Source organism: Amblyomma maculatum, chromosome 2 (genome assembly GCF_055883805.1).
Source record: "Amblyomma maculatum isolate TAMU_Amacu chromosome 2, ASM5588380v1, whole genome shotgun sequence".
NCBI lineage: Eukaryota > Metazoa > Arthropoda > Arachnida > Ixodida > Ixodidae > Amblyomma > Amblyomma maculatum.
The window spans coordinates 10,951,037-10,974,932 of record NC_139345.1 but is presented as its reverse complement, the minus strand read 5'-3'; the positions used below and the strand labels follow the sequence as shown (position 1 = coordinate 10,974,932).

Here is a 23,896-nt window from a genome sequence, read left to right as displayed (position 1 = left end):
CGTGCACAAAGGGATTGTCGGGGATAATTATGGTTTCGCTAGAGCGGTAATAGCTTCCCTAACATTGTAGATTACTCGAGCGATAAAAATGAATCGAAGTCATGAATACTCACACAAACATACATTTTTTATTGAAAAACGCCCATAATCTTTACATTGTTCTTTGCTGATGCTAGCTATACTTTTAGAGCACGTTGGAGCCTTTGGTCTGTAAGGACGTCATTTTCGTGTCCCTCACAAAAACAAGTGAGCAGAAATCCAGTATGGCTGGTAGCGTAACATAAGTGATGCGAAATTATTATTTGAATTAAGGCAAGGCTTTCTTGTCGCGCAGAAAAAAAAAGCCTCACATGGAGAGGACAGGCGTTTTGAGTTGAGCTGAAAATCCTTTATTGACTATAGGAAGGCTCATGGCGATGGATGGGGGTAACGGAGTAGGCAGACACAGGTCGTCAGTCATCACACATTGCTCTGACCAGGTCACTAAGGGAGCCATACTTGGCAAATATCATTTCGGGTTAGTCAGTTGCTAGAATGGAACGGTAGTTAAAGGGCAACTCCGGGGGTTTTTTGACATTCGAATATTCTAATAAAAATTTTACTGTAGATTCTCCTCTCCGTCCTGACGCATTCTACAAAATTTGGGCGCCGTACGATAATCCGTTCGCGCGCAACACGACTTTAAAATATGCTGTTTTCATGGCTTAAGTTGAGACTATTTCTGCCGGCAACACTGAGTTTCTGACGTCACAATCAGTATACCGGCGTTACTGTCCACTTCCCGCATGATTATGAAATTGTGAGGCTAATATTGAAGTACCTAAGACATTTTATGCAATGCTTCATGATTTCCATACTTTATTTGCACCATCCAACGCACGTACGAGTGTTTCTCTAATACTGAGTGTGACGTCACCACTTCGTCACCTGGGATGTCGTTTCTGGTCGTGAAAGCAGTTTCGGTTTCGATTTGCTGTTTTTTCTTTTTAAAAATACTTCTAATTGGAATTTCGAAAAACGGTTTTTTGTGTTCGAGTCAGGACGTGCCGAGGATTGTAATTCAACCAAAAACACAGAATGATGGAAAAACCACCGGAGTTGACCTTTAAGGCGGTAAGGTTCCATCTCGGAGCGTCCAATAGAAAAAGCAGTGCAATCCCAGAGAAGATGAGACATGTCGCCGCGCGTTAGAGTCGTACTGTGGGGGCACGTAATCATTTCCTATGCGTACTGACACCAGTACACATAGGAAATGATACGTGGCGTGTAAGCCGCATGGGCGCGGAGCTTATTCAAGACGACTTCCTGACATCGTGTTGGAGAGGAGTATTCACAGTATAAAAATACAACCTTCATCCATGATGACATAAAACAATGCCTTATTTATAAATACTGTTGGGTTAGGACATAGCGTAAAATTTATAAAAGGAAACGGACGTAAACGACACAGATGTGCGTGATTTAAATGGATTCAAAACTTTGGTGTACTTGAGAGCACGTGATGGAGTGGCCGTTTCCTGCGCTTAACCTCATCGAGCCTGACAACTAACTATATGAACAAATGAATAGACATTTGTGAGCAGGAAGCCTAAAGGGGAACCGAGCAATTCGAGTGCACTGCGTCAGCCTTTCGATATAACAATCATAAGGCAAAATATACGGCTCGGTTCAACAGCGAATAACAGTAATAATGCGACCGAGCTCAGCGTCGAGGCGGATGCGAAGGCAGGCTTTTGTGATGATGACGAGTGCGTTGAGCAGGGAAAGAATTTTTCTCGATGGCAATGTAGAAAGTGGGTGGCGGCATGTGTGCCGTTGCCCGCTGAGATTCCCGCGGTGCCCGGCCTGCGGCTCATGCCTCAAAGGCCGTGTTGACTGTGGCGCCCTCTGCAGCCTCCTTGTGGCGCCGTTCCTTCATCACAGCGCTCCACGCGCGTCCCTTGAAGAAATCTGTGCCGGGAAGACGGGAGAGGGAGCGGCGTCAGCCCCCAAAATTTGGGCACCAAGTTTCACGCGTATACCGTTTTAAGAATTTTCCGCTATGTAACAGCCATTTAATACACCTTCAGTAAAGCATTGCAACCTAAAACAATAGGAAACTGCAGCAGGCTTCCGATAAAGAGTTCACAGGCGCTCAGTGCGTGCACGAATAAAGCAGCTTAGCCGCCTTTGCCAAATTGGCCGTGAGAGACACTTCTGTGGTGATCATATCTGGCCTCTGGTCGAACGACATGAAATGTGTTCCCTTAGAAGTGGCTTTAGTTGCCTCATGTTTGCAACATACATGAAGAAAGCTTTTTGATATTAACAGTCTTCTTTTTTCTTTTTTTCTTCTTTTTTTTTTTGTTCTCTCATGGACATATAACTCTGCCCCGCCGCGGTGGCTCAGTTGTCTTCGTAGTCTGTGGTGTCGTTTTGGGACGTTAAACCTTATAAGCCAAACCAAACCCGACCTAATGTGGTAATGTTTGCTCTGCTGTTGAATAGTGTTCATGGTAGACAATTTAATAATTTAAAGGTGCACATTTTGCTTCCTCGAAGCTGGATTCAAACTCCTCACGAGAAGGGGGAAATCTAAAAAAAATCGATTCTCGCCGGCATTCGTGTTAGATGAAAGAAAAATTGTTTTCACTTCGGCATCTGACTTCAGGCGTGTATTGCTCAAGAGAAAAGCAAGCCTTAGAAAAAAGACAAATGTATATTTTTCTTTCATTCCTCTGCCATGCGCCTCAGGAGAAACAACTACAGATCGAGGAGTAGCAACCATTGGCCGCAAGCTACTGAGGTATGTCTACGGCCAGTACGTTAGCCTGAAATAAGTTCCGGAATCGCGCTAGAATAATGTCACGTTGCAACAGCAGATACTTAGTACTGCCTCCTAGCACGCAGTATTTCCACACAAAATAAACATTGTTTTGCACACACGAAGATAACCTACAATTCGTATTCGTACCAAATAAGTAAAAGGAAGCCAAAGAACATGAAACAGGAAGACGTACAAAATCAGGCAGTAATTAAGAGGAGCGAAACATTGCAAGGAAAGCGTTAAAATATAATGCAAAAATTAATGCACCAAAACCAAATGGAATAAACTTTTCAGAATTCGAGAACTAATACGACGTAATGCTTACTTGTGTTGGGCTTCTTGACCAAGTCTTCGAAGTAAGACATCACGCAGATGACGAAGTACGCCTGGGTAGAGAGAGAGGGAGAGGTGTAGCTCAGACGCCAGTATCACACAAGCGTCCTGCATCAAAATTGTCGTCCGGCTTCTCGTTCACAAGAGTACGGCGGAGTTAGTCGACCTCTTTTTAGGACACCCAGAATAAGATTCAATTTTTTTATTTGTAAAAATCTCATTGTATGACTCTTGTAATGGCTGCGCTAATGTTTGCTGCTGAATAGCGTCTATTGCAGAAAATTTCGGATTTAAAGGTGAATATCTTTGTTTCGCCGCTGCTGGACACGTGACAGAAAGACGAAGAATGACTCCGTGATTACCGTTTAGAAGCATTCTAGGGAAAAGCAGCGAACCAGCACAGACACGAGGGAGAAATGGAAAAGAAGCAGCTGAGCTTCAAGATGCCGTCAGTTGGTGAAAAACTTGTGTATCATTTTATAACCTTTTCTATAGTCGGGCACAATTCTGAAGTCTGCAGTGACCGTCGCACAGATTTCACCCGTTAACAATAGCAGTTCGTTATTAAAGATTTTCTGGTTACCAAAACAAAAAGCTAACCGCCAGAAAAATATATGACCTACATAATGTTTGCACGTCTTCCTTGTTTGATTTTGTAAAACATTAAAAGACTGAGTTAGCCTGCTGTTGCAGTCAGTGAGCGCTGTAATACTGGCGTAACCAGTTGTTACCAGTTGTCGCTCTTTTAAAGCCGTATTCGACCATATCTTACATAGAAGCTTTGTCTTCAGGAAAAATAACCTTAATATCATCAGGGCGCGGGGATTTAGGTTAACTTCAGCTTGTCCCGGTGACGCTCATTAGAGAAAAAATAAACACAGCAGCTATCCATCCTTACCGCTTCTTTCTTTCTTTTTTTTTTTTAATCCTTAACGTTGAACATCTCCTTTCTTAAAAGGATATATTTTTATATATTTACAGAACACTGCAGCATGCACTGCTGTGTAATGTATAGAAACAGCGCTTTCCGGACCGCCGCCGCATCATTCGCTTTGGTGCAAGACATGAAACGGCTTACCGCGATTGGTTCAGGACATGCTGTGTGATAGAGGAAATTTATTGGCAATGATTGATTCTGGGGCAAAATGATCGAGGCAAAAATCCACTTGGATGAAAGCTGCTTCGCTGTCAATTGGGTTGACCTCCCCGTAATACTTTTCTTTTCATTGAGATCCATGGCTCGTTCTTTTTTTTTTTTTTTTACTTTCGGCCTGTCAGGCTCTGCCATTCAAGCCTATTGAGGCTGTGGTAACCCTTATCGCTAGTTTTGTAAATAATCACATCATAAAGACATCTTCATCACCACCATCAAGAACACAACTTTCGTGCATTACGCAGGGCTGTTGCTGTATAGGCTGCGTTGGTTTGCGAAACGTTGCACAGTATCCTGTACCATACCTGTAGTAATGCCAGGTTTTCTGAAAGCGCCTGCTTGTACGGCTCTCCTGTTCTCAAGCTGTAGTTGAAAATGCCCTTGGTGCTGCTGTAAGTATAGCTTACACCGTTGTCCAGTGCTCCAGCAGATAATCATTTCAAGAAATTCGGTAGTCTGTTCTTGCATTATCGTAATCTTGAAGCTGGCACGTTAACGAAACCGAAAGTTTGATGTCGGGTTTTGTTACGCGCATACAACTGTGTAATTCCAAGCATGTAAATTTATTATACTCATATGGATGAAACTCCACAGTCCGAACAGAATATTTTAGGTACAGGGGCAGCCCCAATACAAAAAGAAACATAACATCCTTGTTACACCCATGATTGCTTTCTGCGCTTGAGTCAAAATGCACTTTTTTTCTTTTGCTCTAGTAGTCTTCTGCGTTTGCTGAAGTACATGTGTGCAAATTGATTTTTCCATTTTACACTGGAGCTATGCGTATAGCACACGCAAAATGCCAGTTGCAGCGGTTGCAGTTCGAGTTAACTGTTTCTCGTTTTGAGCAAGTCTGACGATGTCGTCCACGCCTTGTATTTATACAGAAAAAGTATATAAATTCACGACGCAACTATGCACGCAATAGAGCAAGGTAATTGCTCTGTGATGGTTAAGCAAACCACCTTTTTTAATCAACAGCGCCACAGTAACAGTGCGAACAGATACTTCCATCTGATATGGAATCATAAATTTGTTGAATGACAGATCGAGCGTGATGCGCATATTTTTTTCTTCACAAACGAACCTCTTGTTACAAATGAAAACCGATTGTTTAGGTCGAGGATGAGAGAGCAAGGGAATAAAAAAAAAACACATTTTTTCCTCACCATAACAACGAAGAGGATCGCGCACAATCCAGCTCCCCCAGCAAACCATTCCGAGTAGCCGTACCCGAAGACTTCAGCACCACTTTGAGTCTGAGTGAAAATACAAAATGCGAGCCATTTGGAACATTGGCAAAACTGTCGCGCAATTAAAAGTAATATGTAAAATGAAGCAGCAGTGCCAAAGAACGCGCAGTTCGGTATGAGGTATAAAAACTGATGCTTCTTTAAAGAATATCTACAGACCTGGTGGAGGAATAACAACTGCTGACGCGTATTAGTGCTTTTTAGTAGCTGAATCTAACAGTATTTTCAACAGCTTTATAAATGACTTCTGATACCCGTGACTTGCATAATATGTTGTATATATGACAAATGAAAACTAGTGTTCTTCTACCGACAAGAAAGCGGTTTTATGGTCGACTTACGCGCCTCGGAGAAGATGCTGTCTGGGAATTGGGCAACCGCGGGCTTACACATTTTCATCAAGTTCGCAACTTGGTGCCCACACTACACCATGTGTGCAGCGGATTATAATGCGCGCAACTATATACGTATGGCGAAATAGGTGCCACCCAAGAATACAACTCTGGTACATATCTCTGTGCCGTCAACTCTCACTTGTAAAGCATCCTCAACGAAATTATAACTTGACAGAAACTTACAGTGGCAATTCCGAGCACCGCCATGCCGACGATGCAAAGGACGAGGTCTATGATGCCCGTTACTATCCACGGCAGCACCAGCTGAGCACGCTCCTGGGTTGAGGGGATGGAAGAAACAAAGAAGCTTTATCGTGGGCACTAATTAACTAATTAAATTTTAATTGTATAGAAGTTTCACGTATATCATTTTACCTACCATGCTCCTAACAACTTCCCGCGCGGCTGTTGCGAAACTGAATTCATCGGCTGGGCTCAGAAAACAGGATCTGTGAACTGCACAAAAGGTTTCAAGTCGCGGCCAAGACCAGCTTCCTTAATTGGACAACAGTTTTAATTATGAGGCGATCCTTGAATACTGTAAGACATCGTTTTAAGGATATTCGTGCAAATCGTCCTGCTCTCCGATGGGCAGCAATATATTTATTTTAAGGTTTGTCCTTCCCTCGCATTGAGAGGTCAAGACCGCCACACAAGCACCAATGGGGAATGTTTTAAGCATGAAATGCTTTAAGCTCCCGTTGTCGGCGATTATGGTGACGTCGAGCTAAAACTGAGAGCCGTCTTCTGGAACCGAAACGGGAACATCCGGGCACCGAGCGAAATTTAATGAGACGGGTTGCCGCTCTCTAAGTTCTCGTACAGGACCGGAAAAGTTTCCCAGAAAGTGTTTGTAAGGACTCCAAAAATTGGGCCCTCTGAATCCCCAAAATGTGGATTCGTCCTAATTGTACCGAAAGTGGTGTCCATTTTAAGTACGTTCAGTTCCTTGGTGACTTCCAAAAGCAGGTGAGCCACCGCCGAAATTTGTCCCACAGAGCCCGAAATTTTAATTCGCTCGAGTTTGACCAAAACTGGCGTCCAGCCTAATTTGCGGTACAGACAAATTCAGTGCTGACCTCCAAATTTTGGTGGGCTGCCCCGAAAGTTTGGCCCCTGGAGACCGAAATTGGGCGCCCTGTGAGTTTGACCATAACTAGTGTCCAATCTAATTTGAGTATGGTCAATTCAGTAGTGACCTTCAAATTTAGGTGGGTCATCCCCGAAATTTAAAGCTCTTGCCGAGCGCGCCATGACTATGCGGCCACTCGCTAAGGTGACAAGGCCGCCACGGAGCCGGTAACCATTTCATTCTTGTATCTACTCTCGATTGTGGGAGATGCAGTAATTTCTATGTTCAGGGTTTTAAAGAATTTTCGCTTCCATCCCTAAGCAGCGCTGTCTCCGCATACTGTTAGCTGATGCTGACAATGTGACCTGTAAAGTTACGGCTTCACTGGCATTGTCGTCCATGCTCTCGGACATATAATTAGGTTCAACTCTAAACAAGCTACAAAATAATAAAGTGAAGAGTAAATGTAAGAGTAGAGGTCAATAACCTACTTTATATCCAGTGATAGTGGACAAGTATACTACGGTACAGTGCGATAGGGACCGCCTGCAGACTGCTTTGAATGTGATGGGAAATTAAAGCACTCTCCTCTAGGACAGCGTGGGAGACAATCGAAGTTCACATTGTTCGTTCATATCAAAGCAGTGGTCGATGTTTTTGACACCACAGCCACTCCAAGCACCTTATTTGCTCCTGGTACAGCGCCAACAGCACTCTTATTTTCCTGTTGCCTCATATCGGCTTGTGCCAACATTGGTTTGTGGAGAATCTCCTTGGCAGAACCATTTTGGCAACTCCTGCCCATGACGCGGGCTTTAGAATTTTTCGACAAAATATGCTTTTCGTCATACCTCGCGGCTTAGCTAGGAGAATTGGAGCGCGAATGTTTTTTTTTTTGTTTTTTTTTTTTCATGGTATATATAGGAAACTTGCACTACCGAGGTCGCGCTGAAAATTCTCTGTTGCGCGCCCACAAAGTATACTGCCGTGATCCGATGGATCGCGATAAATGCGCGACCACGTAAGGATTAGAACGTGCCTCGCCCCACAACGTAGTCCACTTAGAAACCCTGCGTGACTTCGACATTGCGCGAACGCATGCCTGTAAATGCACGCAGTTAGCGTGAAATACACTGCGGATGCGCCCAAAAAATGCTTGTTCCTCTCACTTGGTCATGCGTAGCGGCGCTGCGATATATATATATATATATATATATATATATATATATATATATATATATATATATATATATATATATATATATATATATATATATATATATATATATATATATATATATATATATATATATATATATATATATATAACGTTGTTTATTGCCCCAGGGCATAAAGGAATATGTGAAACTATTCTTTGCCAGAAAAGCTCTCGCTATCAGCTTTGTGCTCGCTGCTTCAATGGTGGAATAATGACATGTGCCACCAGTGCAGGGTTCTGCTACTGTTGCTGCTATCGCATGGTTCGCGATAAAAGCATGTTTTCATGCTTCGTACAAAGAGAAAGAAGTAGTCAAGAATCAGCGTTGCCGTCGGGGAATAATTCCAAAAGTAGGCAAACCTAAAGCTAATAATAAACAAATAAATAAATAAACAGCAATACAATTTTAATGACAGCAATCTGAATTCGGAAACATAATAAAGAGCAAAAGGGTTGGTTCGTTTTCAATTCACATTTATAGCATGTACATTGCAAACAAACAAGTAATTAAATGTTTAGTTCGCGTGCACTCATTTGATCAATAATAGTGTTCTCGCTAGAATAACTTCCTAGCTCATTTTAGCCCACAGTTAAGTTGTGATGGTAAACATTAAAACCGTCTTTCCTAGAATTCGTAGATGGAGCCTAATTTGTAGAGTGACCATTAGCAAGCGCAGCTTTATTTTCGTGGGCTTCTGTTTTTGTCAAGTTCACATAATTGAGCACATGCTCCTCGTAAACATTAGCAATTGGAAGCAGCAAAATTTTCATCGCGTGCGCGCTGTGCCAAGCATGGCAAAGGCCATTCCTATGCAAGTGTTCGTGTGCGATGCCGCTGCTGAGCAGTCATTCTTCTAGAAGAACGTTTATGCGGGGCTAGGTGGTGCAACATTTCAAAAATGGATGAAGCGCTAACAACACATTGACAAGAAAGGGGACACGGACAAGCGCTCTGTTGTAAATCGCATCGCATAAAACAAAAATTGGAAAACGCTAAGGTTCCGCCTTTAAGAGTATATAACATTGGTCACTGGGCGCCGCCACATATCTGGCTGGACTGCATTTTTTTCACTTGGTGCTAGCACGTTGGAAGCCACAGCGGCACGGTTTTTCAGCGGTTCAAAGACGACGCGTTTGGACAGCTCCTTCATCCGATGGAAAGGAGACGACTGCGTTAACAGTCCCCATCTGCGACAGCTGTTGATATTCTCCTTTGGCGTTCATGCACTCTGAAAGCGCTTAGTCCCTAATTCTTTATCATAGTGCAGCGAACTTTTGAAATAGTTTTTGTTGTTTTCAACAGCCGCCGGCATGCGGTCTTATCACTTTGACTATAGCGCACGGAGTGATTTCGTGCTATTTCTTTTTTTTTTTTCATGCTCGGTGCCGTGAAACACGTCATTTTCCTTTGTAGAGTAAGGCGCACTGAGATCAGTTTCTAATGACCGCAGGTAAGCACACCTGTTTCCGTATTATTTAAGACTTTTCCAGTATCCATATTAAAACAGCGCTGTTAACCAACTAGCCTAGCTTTCTGTTCTTCTAAATTTTCAATATCCCTTGCATAGTTTACCTCCATGTTTCAGCGCCGACTTTAAATTAAGCACCGCCGAATGCAATGGGCAGTCTTGGTTCGGCCATCGACGAGCACACTTGATGCTATCGCCACCGCCAAGTTGCTTAATTCTTTTGAGGGCGCTAGCCAGTCCAATAAAGTGTTAATCTCATTACAACACCAGTCACTTCGTTTGCTCTCCTCGGCATTGTCTCGACTACGTGACGATATGCGCGTTTATATTCTTGCATATACTCATTGGCATGCTGTTGTAAGCTGCCGCATCATGAAAGGCAACCCGAGACAAATATAAAGCTAAGCTTTACAAAGCTGTACGAACGTGGCTGCGTAGCCAAATGCTCCCAAGGGTCTCAGGTTCTATTCGTGTCTCGTCCTAAAGCGTCTACCAACATATCGGATCATGTGGTATCGTGACGTTGCAAAAAACCGCCGACCGATAAGTGACGTTTCTGCCAGAGGCATGTTCGGGATTTTCTCTCACGACGTCGACAACTGCTAAAATGCCGACGCAGTGTTATCTTCCGAAAGGGAGCCTCAAAGCTGTTAGATAAGCTTCAGATAAACTTAATGGGCGAGCCGACGTGAGCTGCGCTGTCATGTGAATCCTCAACTTCCTCAAGGTCTGAATAACGAAGCTCTCGGGAAATTTTTCTGTGGCCGGACAAATGGTGAGTTGGCGACCGGCCATCTCTTGGCTGGCCGTCAACGTGGCTAGGATGCGAGATCGTGACGGAGGAAATAGGTTCTAATGTATCGCGTTCTCCAGATGCTGCGTAACGCCAGTGGCACGTATGGAGTCATGCCAAACGCATCGCGTGAGTAAATAGGCGGCGACGACAGCTAAAGGCTTGAAAATAGTGGCTTGCCTTTTTGGCCTGCTTCCCTGCAGTTAATAAAAAAGGCAGATAATTCGCCAAAACAAAAATTCAATTGCACAAAAGTAGTCAGGAACCAATCTGAAAGTTTTAACTCCAGATAAGTCGTACAGTAGCCATTTATGCGCAAGTAGTCACCTACGACAGTCCTGTGAGGTGGATAGAGCCGCTGGCAAGTTTATTACATCTATGATTTTTTTTTTGTTGTTGTTGTGCTGGCGCCGAAACAATTAAACTGAGGATTGCATGAATTCTAAACAAATGAAATCCAGTCGAAGGCAGTTACGGAACATGTACCTCAACATCCACCACGAATCTCTAGAGTGATTTCTCAGATATCTTCTATATGCTGATTTTTTTTTGAATGTGTTGGATGGGAGTGTTCAGAAATTTAGCTGCAGTACTGTATAAGCTCGAAAAAAAGAAGGGGGGGGGGGGTGGAGGGGGGGGGGAACTTGTTTAAGGTTGATATCGCGCAATCATGTTATCAATGAAGCAGTTGGAACGCGCATGAACAAACTGCCGGCCAACCACATCCTTAAGCTAGTTATTCTGGGACAACACAAATCACATATACATATACAACACATATACATGCAATTCTTTGACGGAACAGAACGCTTCCATTCAATCACTCCTTCAACAGGTAACAGAGCACTATTTTCCCTAAATGTAGTCGCACTTGACACCTTGAGGATATTGAAACTCAGTGAACACTGAATTGAAAAGCGTGGCTTCCTAGCACACTTTGTGCATGCTGACTGAGAAAAACTGACCAGCGAGGAAAGAGCCCTTCCTTCAGTATAACGGGCTATTGGGTGATCATTTCTAGGCTCATGGGTGACGTCATCAGAGCGCATCGATAGAGAGCATTGACAGACTGTGCGGACAGAGCGTGTCCGCACGAACTGTCAATAATTAATTGCTTGGGTAATTAATATAATAGTACCAAATTTGGTATCTGATCTAATTAGAGCATATTAAACTCGGTGATGCCCTCCAAATCTGGATGGGCCACACCAAAAATTTGGCTTCCTGGACCCTCAAAATTTGACCTCGTCAGGACCAAAATTGATGTCTAGCCCAATTAGACTGTGGCCAATTCGGTAGTCTGCTCAAAATTAGTACAGGCCATCCCAAAAATTTGGCCCTTGGAATCCCAAAATTTGGCCTCCTCAGAATTCGACCGAAATAGACGTCTAATTTAAATCGAGTATGACAGCGGTGAGCTCCAATTTGGGATGGTCCGCCCCCAATATTTGACCCTTTGGCCCCTGAAACTGTTTAGTTCACACAAATAAATTTCTGTAAAGTAAGCATTGGGCAGTGCGCGCATCTGTTGTCGTCGTTCTAGTGCTGTCTTCTTTGCGCCTTCGAAAAGAGCGTGTACTGAAGAAGGCTCACGGAAGGATGAAGCTCGGGCCTCCTCAGTTCTTCTCGCGATGGTTTCTTTTTAGCCAATGCGCAGTCGCCGAAGTGCATTTCTGTTATCGTGCGTCCTATTTTTAAAACAGTATTCCACACAAATGTGTACAAAGCGCTAAACGAGAAGGCTCAGCTCTCGGAGAAATGCATTAAATTAACAAGCCATTCTACTCGAGTATACACATGTGAAACGAGTTGCAGCTTCGATGGAACTTACAATTTTTGTTCCCCAGATGAGAAGAATGCAGGTTGTAGTTCTCAGGAGGCAGTATATACCAGGAAATAAAAACAGCATCGTGTTCACTAAAGGAAAATGAAGGAAACAAAATACAAATTGCACAAGGCAGGTCAGAAAAGTTTCCACACGGCATCGATGGCGTAAATTTCATTGTATTGGGTGAAACTTAGTCATGCAAGTGCCTGTCGCTTTTATTTTCACCTCCTCCATCACATTTTACTGATGGAAATAAAAACCATTATTATTGTTGTTATTATTATTATTATTATTATTATTATTATTATTATTATTATTATTATTATTATTATTATTATTATTATTATTATTATTATTATTATTATTATTATTATTATTATTATTATTATTATTATTATTATTATTATTATTATTAGGTCATTTACTATTTACTCGATACACGCTTACGATGAGTCATTGCAACCAACAAAGTTAGCAGGGCCAGAAATAAATGAAAAGAGATCAAGATATAGACCACGCTGAAGAAACAGGTACACGTGTGCATTACGATAAGCGCGCGTGGGTTTGAATAAAACAATTAAAATTCTTATTAACTCGTCGTCACGGATAGCAGAACATGCCATTATAGGAGTTCACTTCCGGCGTACTGGGAACACACAATTATCCGAGTTCAGTATTCCCTAGTTTGCTTAACAGACGCACATTCTCCGGCAAACATTTTTCAATTTCAAAAGCTAATGCTGGCTGCACTTCGCGTAAACAAGCCAATGCTGTACCACTCGAAACCGACGCTACTCACTTCTCCCTGACTAGCTAGTTATATTTCGTGAGTAATTAATCCTCGTCAGGTATAAATGGCAAGCGGTGATACAGGTAGCTGAAGTGACGCAGTAATCTTTCACGGAGAAAGGATTGTTCTAGCCTTTTGCGGACAATTAACGCAACGTATTGTGTGCGGCAACCGAATTTTCCTAGCTGAAAACCAAAATATTGTAACAACAACAAAAGCGTATTCAGTGAAAGATATCAGTCAGCAGTGCATCACAGAGGCACATCATAGGGGACAACGCGAAGGTCAAGTGAATGCTGGTTACCCTTAACCGCCCCTTGGTAGTCGGGGATGATACGGCTGTCACTGGAAGCCACCATGATGCGCAGGAAGGCACCCAGAGAGACGGCCACCGACAGCGCCTGCGTTCACGAGAAGCGACGAGGGCTGAGTACGGCTGTATCGAAGTGCAGGCTTAGCCGGAATGCCCAAGCGCATGATTCATGCCCATTTATGCTTGGTGACTATAATCGTAGCACTGTATATCCGATCATAAATTTGTTTGATTTATGGAATTTAACGCCCCAAAGCGCTATGAAAGACGCCATAATGGAGGGATCTGGAAATTTCGACCACCTGTACTTCTTTAACGGGCACTTATATCGCACAGCAAACGTGTGCCTAGCTTTTTGCTTCCATGGAAAAGCGGCCGCCGCTGCCGGGATTCGATCCTGCGTCCTTGGGAACAGAGGCCAAGCGCCCTAACCGCTACACCACTGCGGATGAATGGTCATCCATTGTAGAGGCGGTTGTTGGGCATACATAGCCTGTTTAGCTTTTTTTTCTTTTTTACATTTTGCTCCTCTATATTAGATACTTCGAATGCGAGTTAAGCCGGCAAACGATGCTAACAAGTCACTATTTGCAGAAATATGCTGGCGGAGGAAATGCTGACATAGAATTCTGTGTCTCACGCAACTGTAGCTTGCGGCCAAGAACGGAAAGGTTCCTTTAAATCCCAATTCCTACTCGGAAAATACATTTCAAGGAAAAAGAAAATGGAATCCAGCACCATCACCTTGCGAATTTGATAAACACTTCGTTTTTTCAACCTTCCAATGTTTCCGCTTATACTTGCTGATGACTTTGCGCTGTCGTTTATCAACCTATACTCCGGCTACATTATTTGGTATCGCGGCTGCAACATCTTGTCATTATAGTTCCGGGTCCAGTCTCGGGCTGAGGAGGAATTTTTCTTCTTTCTTCGATGACTAATGTCATATTCCAATTGGTGATACGAAAAAGGTTTGCTTTCTCCGCAAAACCGAAGAGCGTCTTTCAATGGACGATTTCGACTTGCATCCTGAGAGGGCATCTTGCTTCTTGGAAGATCGGGAGAGCTGTTGGGGATTGCCAGATCAAATGCCCCATAAGTTTGCTTTCTAGCAACCTTCGTGGCTGCACTGGTGTTACAGAGACATTTAGTTTTTCGTAAGGCTGAGCAAGATGCATCGTATATTTTGTTATAGTCTGAATAGGTGCAGCATATACCTAGTGAAAAAAGCCGCATGAGTCACTATAACCTCATACATACTTCTCATAGTAAGCTCATACAAATTTCATACAATCTCGCATATTTCTCATAGGCTGAATGAGATTTGTATGAGATGGTATGATATTTGTACGAGTTTAGTATGAGAATTTGTATGAGGTTATTGTGACTCATAGGGGTTTTTTCACTAAGAATCTCACTCATGTTTACCAGAGTACTAAAAATATACACACTCTGGACACGTCGGAGTACTAAATATACGTTCACACTATGCACAAACATACATGCATCACGTCTGAATGACGCATATTTCTGCGGTTATAGGTGTAATTGCGAGCAAAGCGTCTTTCTATACAACGGCACTTGTCAACATAGAGAAAACAATGCATGCTGAAGCCATTTTTTTTTATCGTACCAAGCAGAGAATACAATGGCAGAAGGAGAAACATGTGTCATTATGATAACGCTTGCCGATAAATGTGCAAAGGTGTCAGCTTGGTCTGTAATTCGAGACCAAATTTACCTCACAGAATGCAATCGAGAGGCAGCTGTTGTTTACACAGTTCGACAACTTCCTTTTCACAAGCTTCGAAGACCCAGCATTAATGTTTTCAGCCAATTTGGCTGATAAGTGTCCGTGTTTCCACAAAAAGCAAAACATGCTGACCACCGCCATGGTCACCGCCGCTGTTCTTTTGTGCCTACCCATTTGTTGACCGAAGGTTCTGATAACTTACTATCCAGTTATTTTTTCTTGTTGCGTGCACTATGCCGAAAACATGGCACTGCTGTTAAACAGTCGCATCACCGAATTAAAACCTTATGTGAAGAATCAGGCATAGAAACAAGCGGTACATTATGGGCTTGCAGTTCATATCAGAACAACAACACTGTTTTGTGGACAATTCTTTATTTAAGGCATTCTAAATTTGGAGTTAAAGGCTGTTGAGAAAAAACAAGCACTGGATGAGTCACAGAGACTAAGATAAAAAAAAAGTACAGTAAAGGGCATTTATTTGTAGGTTCATTACGCTGGCCGATGTTCGAACGCCGTTTGCATAAATGTCTGTGAACAAAAGTATATATGATAAATTAAATGGGCTTTCTCGCCAGATGTTATTCATGGAATACATCATTTATTCCCAAGTTGCAAGCCACCTTGATAATAAATCATTTTTCTTTAAGAAGCATGGTTTTCGCTCCGGTATTTCATGCGAGATCCAACTCTTTGAATTCACTACTGACGTTAACATTAATCTTTATTCGTCCTTCCAAATCAACGTCATATTCCTTGACTTTTCCAAGGCATTCGATTGCGTCCCCCACCAAAGACTGATGTTTAAGCATTCACACCTTTGTATTGATCCAATGACTTTATCCTGAATTAACTCTGTCCTCATGAACCGCTTTCAATACACAGTCGTCGGAGGGTATTATCCCGCCATTAACGAGGTAATCTCGAGCGTGCTGCAATGATCCGCGCTTGAGCCATCGCTATTTCTTATCTTTATAAATGACCTCCCCTCTGGCATACATCACCCATCCGTCTGTTTGCCGACGACTGCATGGTATACCGCCGCATTTTTTCTCACGATGACCAAGTGACCCTTCAGAACTACTTATGTAGAATTGAAACCTGATGCTCAGAATGGATGATGACACTGAACGTAACCAAATGCAAATTCATGGAGGTCTTACGTGAATGCTCTAACATTTACTATACATAACTAAAGGCAACTATCATATCACCGGTTGTATCTTAAAGGTATCTTGGCGTCGTAATCAGCAATAAACTAACATAGAATGAGCACATCAGAAAACTAGCTGCTGACACTTTGAGAACTCTGGTCTTCATTAGAATTGTCGCTTTCACTATCCCCGCCACCCATTCGCAAACTTGCGTACGAAACTTTCATTCGCCCTAAGCTCGAATACGCATCCGCGATTTGGTCCCCTCATCAGATGTACTTAATTAACAATATTGAATCCATCCAGAATCGTACTGCTCGTTTTATATCTTCACATTATGACTTTCGCTTCAGCATCAGAAGCATCTCTCGGTATTAGTCCACTAGCCTAAGACGCAACATTCCTCGCCCGTGCCTGTTCCATAAACTGCACCACAACTTCTGCCATCTCCGTGATTCTCTACTAGTTCCATCATTGCGCACGTCATCTCGTCTGTTCAACTCCATGAGCATCCAGCTCTTACATGGGTCTACTAACTCCTTTAACAAATCTTTTCTAGCAGCCGAAATTCAAGAATGGAACCAGTTTCCCCCAACATATTGTAATTGAACGTGTCCCTACTAGATTCAAAGAACGCCTGACATGTCATTTCGCATCACAACCGATTGCTTCCTCTTCATTTTATTGCAGCGCCTCTTTCATTTCAATTGCTTGTATTTGAGCATTTTGCCTTTCTGCCTCTGATTAGACCATCAACAATTGTTATATTTATGTGTTACAGCCCCCCCCCCCCCCCCCTCCATATGTAATACTCCGCCCGGGGCCTTTAACGGCATAATACATGATGGGTGATGATGACCCCGTATTTCGCATTTGTGACCAGCGGTTCAGATGCCAGAAAATTGCGCATTAGAAACCTTATAGCTGGGCACAAATCTGTTCGTTTTAGACCTTGGAGTACTGCTGTGGTCTTTACAAGTCTCAAGCAAGCAGCTGCTTGATGACGCCGCTGATGTTGGTACTGAAATGTCTGTCCCCTGCTTATTGAGCGTTAGCGTTGACAAACCATGAGCTCGTCAGCGCCAGAGGTCAAAACTTCGAAAGCACACGCACGGCCTCTAGATATATCAAGAAAAAACCCTCCACAAAAAATGATGTTTTCTTAACCTTCTAGCCTCTTTTTCAAGAAGCTATTTAATGGAAAGCGTGCGACGCTATTCACATGCTTCGCGAAATTTATCGGACGCAGAGGAATGAAAGTGGTGATAGCGGCTAACAGAATAAATGGTGAGAAATAATCGGGGGACTGATACTACGTCTCAACTCGTTACTAGAGAAATGCAGCGCTACTCAAAATATGCCGATGTCAGCTATCAACGGCCGCCTTCACAAAAATTCTAAGGGGCACTATGCACCACTAAAGTGCGATGAGGCGATCCGAAGCCTTCCACTATGACTCCTCTTTGTTTTTTTTTTTCACTCCCACCTTCCTCCTTTTCCTTACGGATAGAGTAAGGTGTCCGCGGAGAATAGTTATAGATACTGCGCCTTTTCTTTCCTGTAAACCAACATATATTGAAACGTCGCTGATACCCGCTGTACACTTTGATCTTAGCCGAAAGGCCATTTTTCTCCAAATCCCACCCCCACTGAAAAGGCTTGGGAGGTTTTCCTCCTTGGGTGCTCGTCGGTCGGGTCCAAAAGGGCCTGGCCTGCCGTGCTCGCAAGGTGGCTGGCACTTGCGGCGACCCGGACTGGGGCTGCTGACCAACTGAGGTCCCGGCGGGGTCAGCTTCGTATATGCGTCAATCGCCTAGTCACGCCATGGCCAGTCGTGATGTCATGACCGGATGTGACATCACCAGGTGATGACGCCATAGTCATCTCTGTCATTATCATCCTCACTATCACTAACTACCACTAACTATCATTATTGATCACTATCTACCGCTAACTAGCGGTGGCGGTCTCCATGGCAAACGCGCTGGCATGACGCTAGACAAGAACGAAGACGATTCTCACGTGCCCGACGTGGCTGTTAGGATTATTGACAGCGATAGTGGGACAGAACGCCGGGCGCGGCTGTATGAGGCATTAAAGGCCATTACAGGCGTTAAAGGCCTTAAAACTGCAGGCCCAAAAGACAGTTCGTGGTCGGGCGATACCACTGCGCCTACCATTGTGCTCACCAATCGCGACGGTCAATTGATACCACAACCAAGACACTTAGAACTTGCGCGGATTTCGGAACCGGTAAGCTGTCGCCATTTGCAGCTAGCTGTTATAGTACTGCGCACTTTTAAGAGACGCGCGGCCTGGACCGAATGGCGCTTCGGTGCGATAAAACTATAGCTCAGGAGGCCTGCTCTTCGTTCGAGCGCTTCGTGCTTTTGCAACCTGCCACAGCGAACTTTTGCTGCCCGCTGCCACCGCTTGAGAATGCGCAGAAGCCAGTGCGCTAATTTAATACTCTTGGGGCTGGATTTTAATTATTTTTAAATGTTACTTTCCTTGTACTCCGGCGCTGCAGCGCACGAAGCCGAACTGAAGGCATATTAAGTTACCCGGGAAACCGGGTTAATGGTGCGCCGTCGATGTCCGCGGTTATCTCTTTATTGCATCTGATGTGACCAGAAAGCTGTGATTTTGAATGATGTTAATGAACCGGAACTATGAGGGAAAGGAAGAGGCCCCATGCACTGTGTGGGGAGGGCAATGCACAATATTTAATCAACGTGTAATCACCGTACTATCGACAATTGACGCGCTGTGAAGTTCAGAAGGACGCGGGTGCTGGAACAGGCTGCCAACTGTTAGAAAACTCGGCAGTGACCCTCGCAGAGGCGTCGGGAAAGACCAGTTTTCCGGGGCATTGGGGAAGTCATTGATGAGGAAGTGCTTGGTGAGACGGGGTAGTATTGGCGATGACTTGCGTATAAGTATATTAAGGTTTAGTGTCCCAAAGTGATGTAGGCCATGATGGGCGCTAGTTTAAGGCTTCTAAAGAATTTTGACCACTTCGGACATTTTAACGCACCCCGTCAGCCCGCAGGCCTTGTGTTTCGCCTCCACTGAAACGTGGCCGCCATCAGGGTCGAAACCTCGGGTTCAAAAGTTGAGCGTCCTAACTACCGTGGTGGGAGGAGGACCTTCGTCGGGCGTTCAGCGTCTGCAAATGGGTTGCAAATGGTTGTTGTGATTGTGTGGAAGAAAGAGGTAGGCACGTACAAGGGCAGCCTTTCGGGACAAATTTTTGCTTTCAACTAATGTCGATGTGGCATATAATAGAAAGAATACGGGCTGGGATGCTGAAATTTGCCTAGAATACTGAGCAAGGCCAATATCACCAAGAAATTTGGCCCATACAACACAATAAAGTGTGTTTCCTCGTTTATTTGATTAAACTGTGCTCCTAGATTATCGAAACCGGTTCACGGACTTATCGCTTTCTGAACACCAGGCGCAGTGAACGTTATCCGGCATGACTTCGCAATTGACACGACAGGACAGTTCCCAAAGGATCGTGGTCACATGCGGCCGATTGTGCGGTACCTAGGAGTGTTTGCGAGAATTGAAGAGTTATCTTAAATATTCTGTCTCTTTAAATGTCGTACGATGGACATTCGCAGGCATTTTGACCCTACGATTACCAATCCACGCTTGGGTTGCAGCCGACTGCCTATAGACTCTTTCTTTTACATCGTGGCCACAGGCTCCCTCAAACAAATATTTAGGCTCAAGCTTTACGCCTACAACGCTTGTTAATCTACGCCAGCCTGCTGGCGTACCTGTTGTTACGACTATGTGGCAGTGTGTTCTCGTCATCGCTTGAAATCACACAGTAGCTTCTATACTGGCGTCTGTCTGCTCGTTCATTTACGAAAGGTACGAAGCGTACCAAATGTACCTTAATACATTAAAAAGAAAGCTGAAATATGAAAGAAGTATAAAAAAAAAATCAGAGAAACATGGCGCGCAAACAAAAAGTAAATTTTGTTGTTATTTACATAGTGAAGTTGAATACGTCTAGGTATTATTCAAAATCAAGGATATTGCCACACTCAGCCTTCATATATCACACCCGGAGTGTATCACGAAAGAGTTCGATATATTGATAACTAAATAATAATGAAATAGAATAGATAAGCTAATACGTAAACGAGAATTGGGCTGTATACGCTATAGCGACGCGCTTCTCGCCGCGATGCGCCACCCGGCAGCATGCGGCAGCACACCACTTGCAGAAGCCACAGCTGGCAGGGTTTTGCTACTGTAGTCCCGAAACTAAATAGAATAATCTTCCAACAAAACTGGGATTGCTTTTTTTTTCCCCCACCTATTTGGCAGTGAAGGTGTGTGCGGTGTGCAGCATTCAGTGCAGGAATTCGGCGGGTACGAAGTCTTTAAGCCCTTTTTTAATCGGTCCCTTGCCGCCGCACAAATATTTGCGCTCACTTGGGGATAAGCAGCAATAACCTTACACCACCCCACACTGCTGGAATATTTGTCCCCAATTTGTGATTTAGACTAATTACATTTGTGGGCACAATCACTAAAATGTTATTTTCTGCATTGATAAAACGCTTTCAATTCTTCATTGAGCTATGACACGTCGAGTGACTACAGCAAAACTATATATCACAGAAACATAACAGGAAAGTTGCATCGCAAGAAAACCATTTTTTTAAGATCACGAGTAAACATTTTCGTCTTTGTTATTAAGGAAAGGTCGGTTTGTACTGTTTAACAGTAACCGAGAACAGAAAGGATGAGTTAGTTCAGCATCGAGTTTGCTTGCCCCAGAGCGTGTTAGAGAAAGAACGTCTGATGTCCCCAATAACATGAGTATATACCCAACACAGGCTTTACTGACACATGACATGCTCCCATAAAGCATGAATGCATCACCTATGCGCTGAAATGTAACAGATATTGTAAATGATAGCAAAATCATGATAGTAAAATCAAATGATTGTAATCAGATGATTATGGTAAAATCAAAGCAGTCGATTAGGTTCTCAGAAAGAATATTGTTAGAATATTTTTCTAACGAAGAATAGAAGATAATCGATTAGGCTCTCAGAAGCAGTCAAGAATATCGTGTGAGGAGAAGCAGCGGAGAAGATGAAATCGCCCCAGATCATGAATATTGTTGGTTCGGAATCCGGCGTGATGTCATCAAAGCGACTATGAATGAAATAGCATGAGAGTCAAGCAGGCGCTCTCATGATCTCAGATAGCCTGCGCATGTCTGGCTGCCCGGACTTTCAAGGAAATTTGGAATCAACTTCATTACTCTAGACAATGCCAGGTGGCCTGCCATTATACAAAGAAAAAAAAGTCAGAAATATTGCAACTACTACGTGCATAAGTTTGAAAAACAGATATGGCATAAGAAGCATTTCCTTCTGGTCTGTGAGATCAGGGCAAAAAGCACATGCTCTGCCCTCTGTACGTAAGCAGTTCCATGGGATTTCGTGGCTTGTCATGTGTGTATGAGCGGCGCACGCTTGGCGTACGCTTGGCGCACCCAGAGAAGCGCTAGCGGAGAAGGTTGAGGACACTGAAGGCGCAGTTACTCGCTCACGCATATCAACTCACTCATAGCCTTCCCGAACGCTGTGAAGTTGCTATATTTGTTCAGATACGTACGTTGAACTGTAGCCGGACAGATTTTTATATAACGCGTCACAGATAACCATATGGGGACCAGAAATTCATCCTCTAAGATTTAAGGTGGCACTAAGTGTATATGTAAGTGCACCAAAGTCGTGTTTTGTATAATCGTGAGTGATAAGTGTAGTTGCAAGAGTTAAGACCGAGAGCTACCTTCGTACCTTTGTTCATTTTGCTAAAATCTTCTGACACACGAAGTAAATACCTGGAGCAGCAGTTAGTATATCTAGAATAACAGGTATCATGTCCAATTATATAAGAAATAAAAATCGCTAATTTATATTTGCCGTTTACGCTAACCCACTCCGTTTTCCTCTGTTTAAATATTTGGCCCCAATGTATCTCCGCAAATGATCCAGTGTAGACATTACAGAGCTTTAACGACTTTGACAAGCACAAAAATGTAACATAAGAGAACGTTAACGGCTTTGACAAGGACAAAACTGTAAGTAAAAATAAATAGTTCGCTATATCCAGGGTTATTTTCTGTGTGCGTCTACACTTTAGCCAATGTTTTTGCCTGCGCTGTTAGCATCCACGAGCATGCACCAATCTCCTGGCAAATTGTTTAACTGAATGGTGAAACTTTTCCCACAAAAGAAATGCCGAAATTTGAGTTATTTACCGCTTTTGTGTCAGTATGTGGCAGAAATTTAATTTAGCGCACCTTAGTTTGCGAGTTTATAATTTACTGTTACGCTTATGTCAATCTCAACCTTGAAAGTTATTCATGAAAAGCTCGAAGAAATGAGTACAGCTCTTTAAATTGAAACTTGAGGACGCACTTCCTACCAACACACCGCTGCTTACCCCGCTGGCATAGCCGATGATGGTGCAGGCAAACTGTGGCTTGAAAAGTCCGCCGAACGGCTTTACAGTCGCGAACATGGCACACAGCGCCACGCACGCTGCTGACCGCACCACCGTCACTGCGTTGAGACAGCGTCAAATGATACGAGCCGAATAGTCCGTCGCTCACTAGTAGTCCAGTGGCTCAATGTGTCCGATAAAGCAAATCGGTTCGCAGAAAAAAAAAAAGGAAGGGTAGGAAACCACTGAGTTTTCCCTCTGCGAATCCACCTCGTCAGTTCTGTGCAGCGCTGCGGAGGTTGGAGCCAAAGCTTATCCAGGAAAGAAAATATGCTGCAGACGTGTACAATTCCGCGTCAGTGTAGTTGTCAGTGGCACCTGATATATTTCTCCAGGAAACCTTCGTGTCTTGCTATTCGCCTCTCGTGTAGTCAGTATATCGAACTTTTATACTGCAGAATTAGAGTGATCGCAGCTGAATTTTGCTTGAAGCGTGGCCTACTGTACATCTAATAAAACCAGGTTGTGTTCTAACACTTGCTCGCCATTCTTTCTTTTGACGTACGCTGCACAGAATTAGGTAGATGGTGTATCGCCAGTAGCGATGTGAGTTGAGGGGCGACAGCCGGTGATTTCATCTACAGCCGATAATATTGAGAGGCACGGGGAGAGACAATGCCGAGAGTGAGAAAAAAAAGTAAGTAAAAGCACACAAAAGCAGAATCAGAAGGCTAGTTTTAGCTGTGTAGAGTTCGCTTGCATGACTAAGGTGTAATACAACGTGCCAACCTTCCATATAGACTTGCTCTTACCGAAGAAACGGGGCTACCGTGTGACAGGTGCTAGCTAATATTTCAGGTTTCTCTGCGAAATAAATATGCATCTTTGAACAATACAAAGAATCATTGAAGGTAACATTTGACTTACTGCATATTGAACCCTCCAAGCAATATGGAGGGCAATTTTTTTGTTGTACCAGAAAAAAAAAAATGTTTTGTTGTTTTTGTGTTGCACCAGGGGCAGTGACAGTGACCTTCTCAGGGATCCATTGTGAATTTTGATGGAATTTGATTGGCACC

The 23,896-nt window shown here is 43.4% G+C and overlaps 1 protein-coding gene across 1 annotated transcript; it reads right to left on the bottom strand.

Annotated features, from left to right (window-relative positions):
- Positions 1-113: 113 nt before the first annotated feature.
- LOC146197930 (uncharacterized) lies at positions 114-22,930 on the bottom strand. Its single transcript, XM_084592543.1, has 7 exons — positions 22,818-22,930; positions 13,416-13,512; positions 12,325-12,410; positions 6,124-6,216; positions 5,462-5,551; positions 3,132-3,192; positions 114-1,950 (listed from the first exon to the last, which is right to left on the bottom strand). Exons 1-7 carry the CDS (start codon positions 22,893-22,895, stop codon positions 1,853-1,855), a joined length of 603 nt encoding a protein of 200 aa, XP_084448669.1. The 5' UTR covers positions 22,896-22,930; the 3' UTR covers positions 114-1,852.
- Positions 22,931-23,896: the final 966 nt, after the last annotated feature.

Coding starts and splice junctions, on each gene's coding strand:
- LOC146197930 (XM_084592543.1), bottom strand. CDS start 22,895: ATGTTCGCGACTGTAAAGCCGTTCGGCGGACTTTTCAAGCCACAGTTT. Junction 6,217..12,324: donor TCATCTGGGGAACAAAAATT/GTAAGTTCCATC, acceptor CCCTCAACCCAG/GAGCGTGCTCAGCTGGTGCT. Junction 5,552..6,123: donor CGGTGCTCGGAATTGCCACT/GTAAGTTTCTGT, acceptor ATTTTCACTCAG/ACTCAAAGTGGTGCTGAAGT.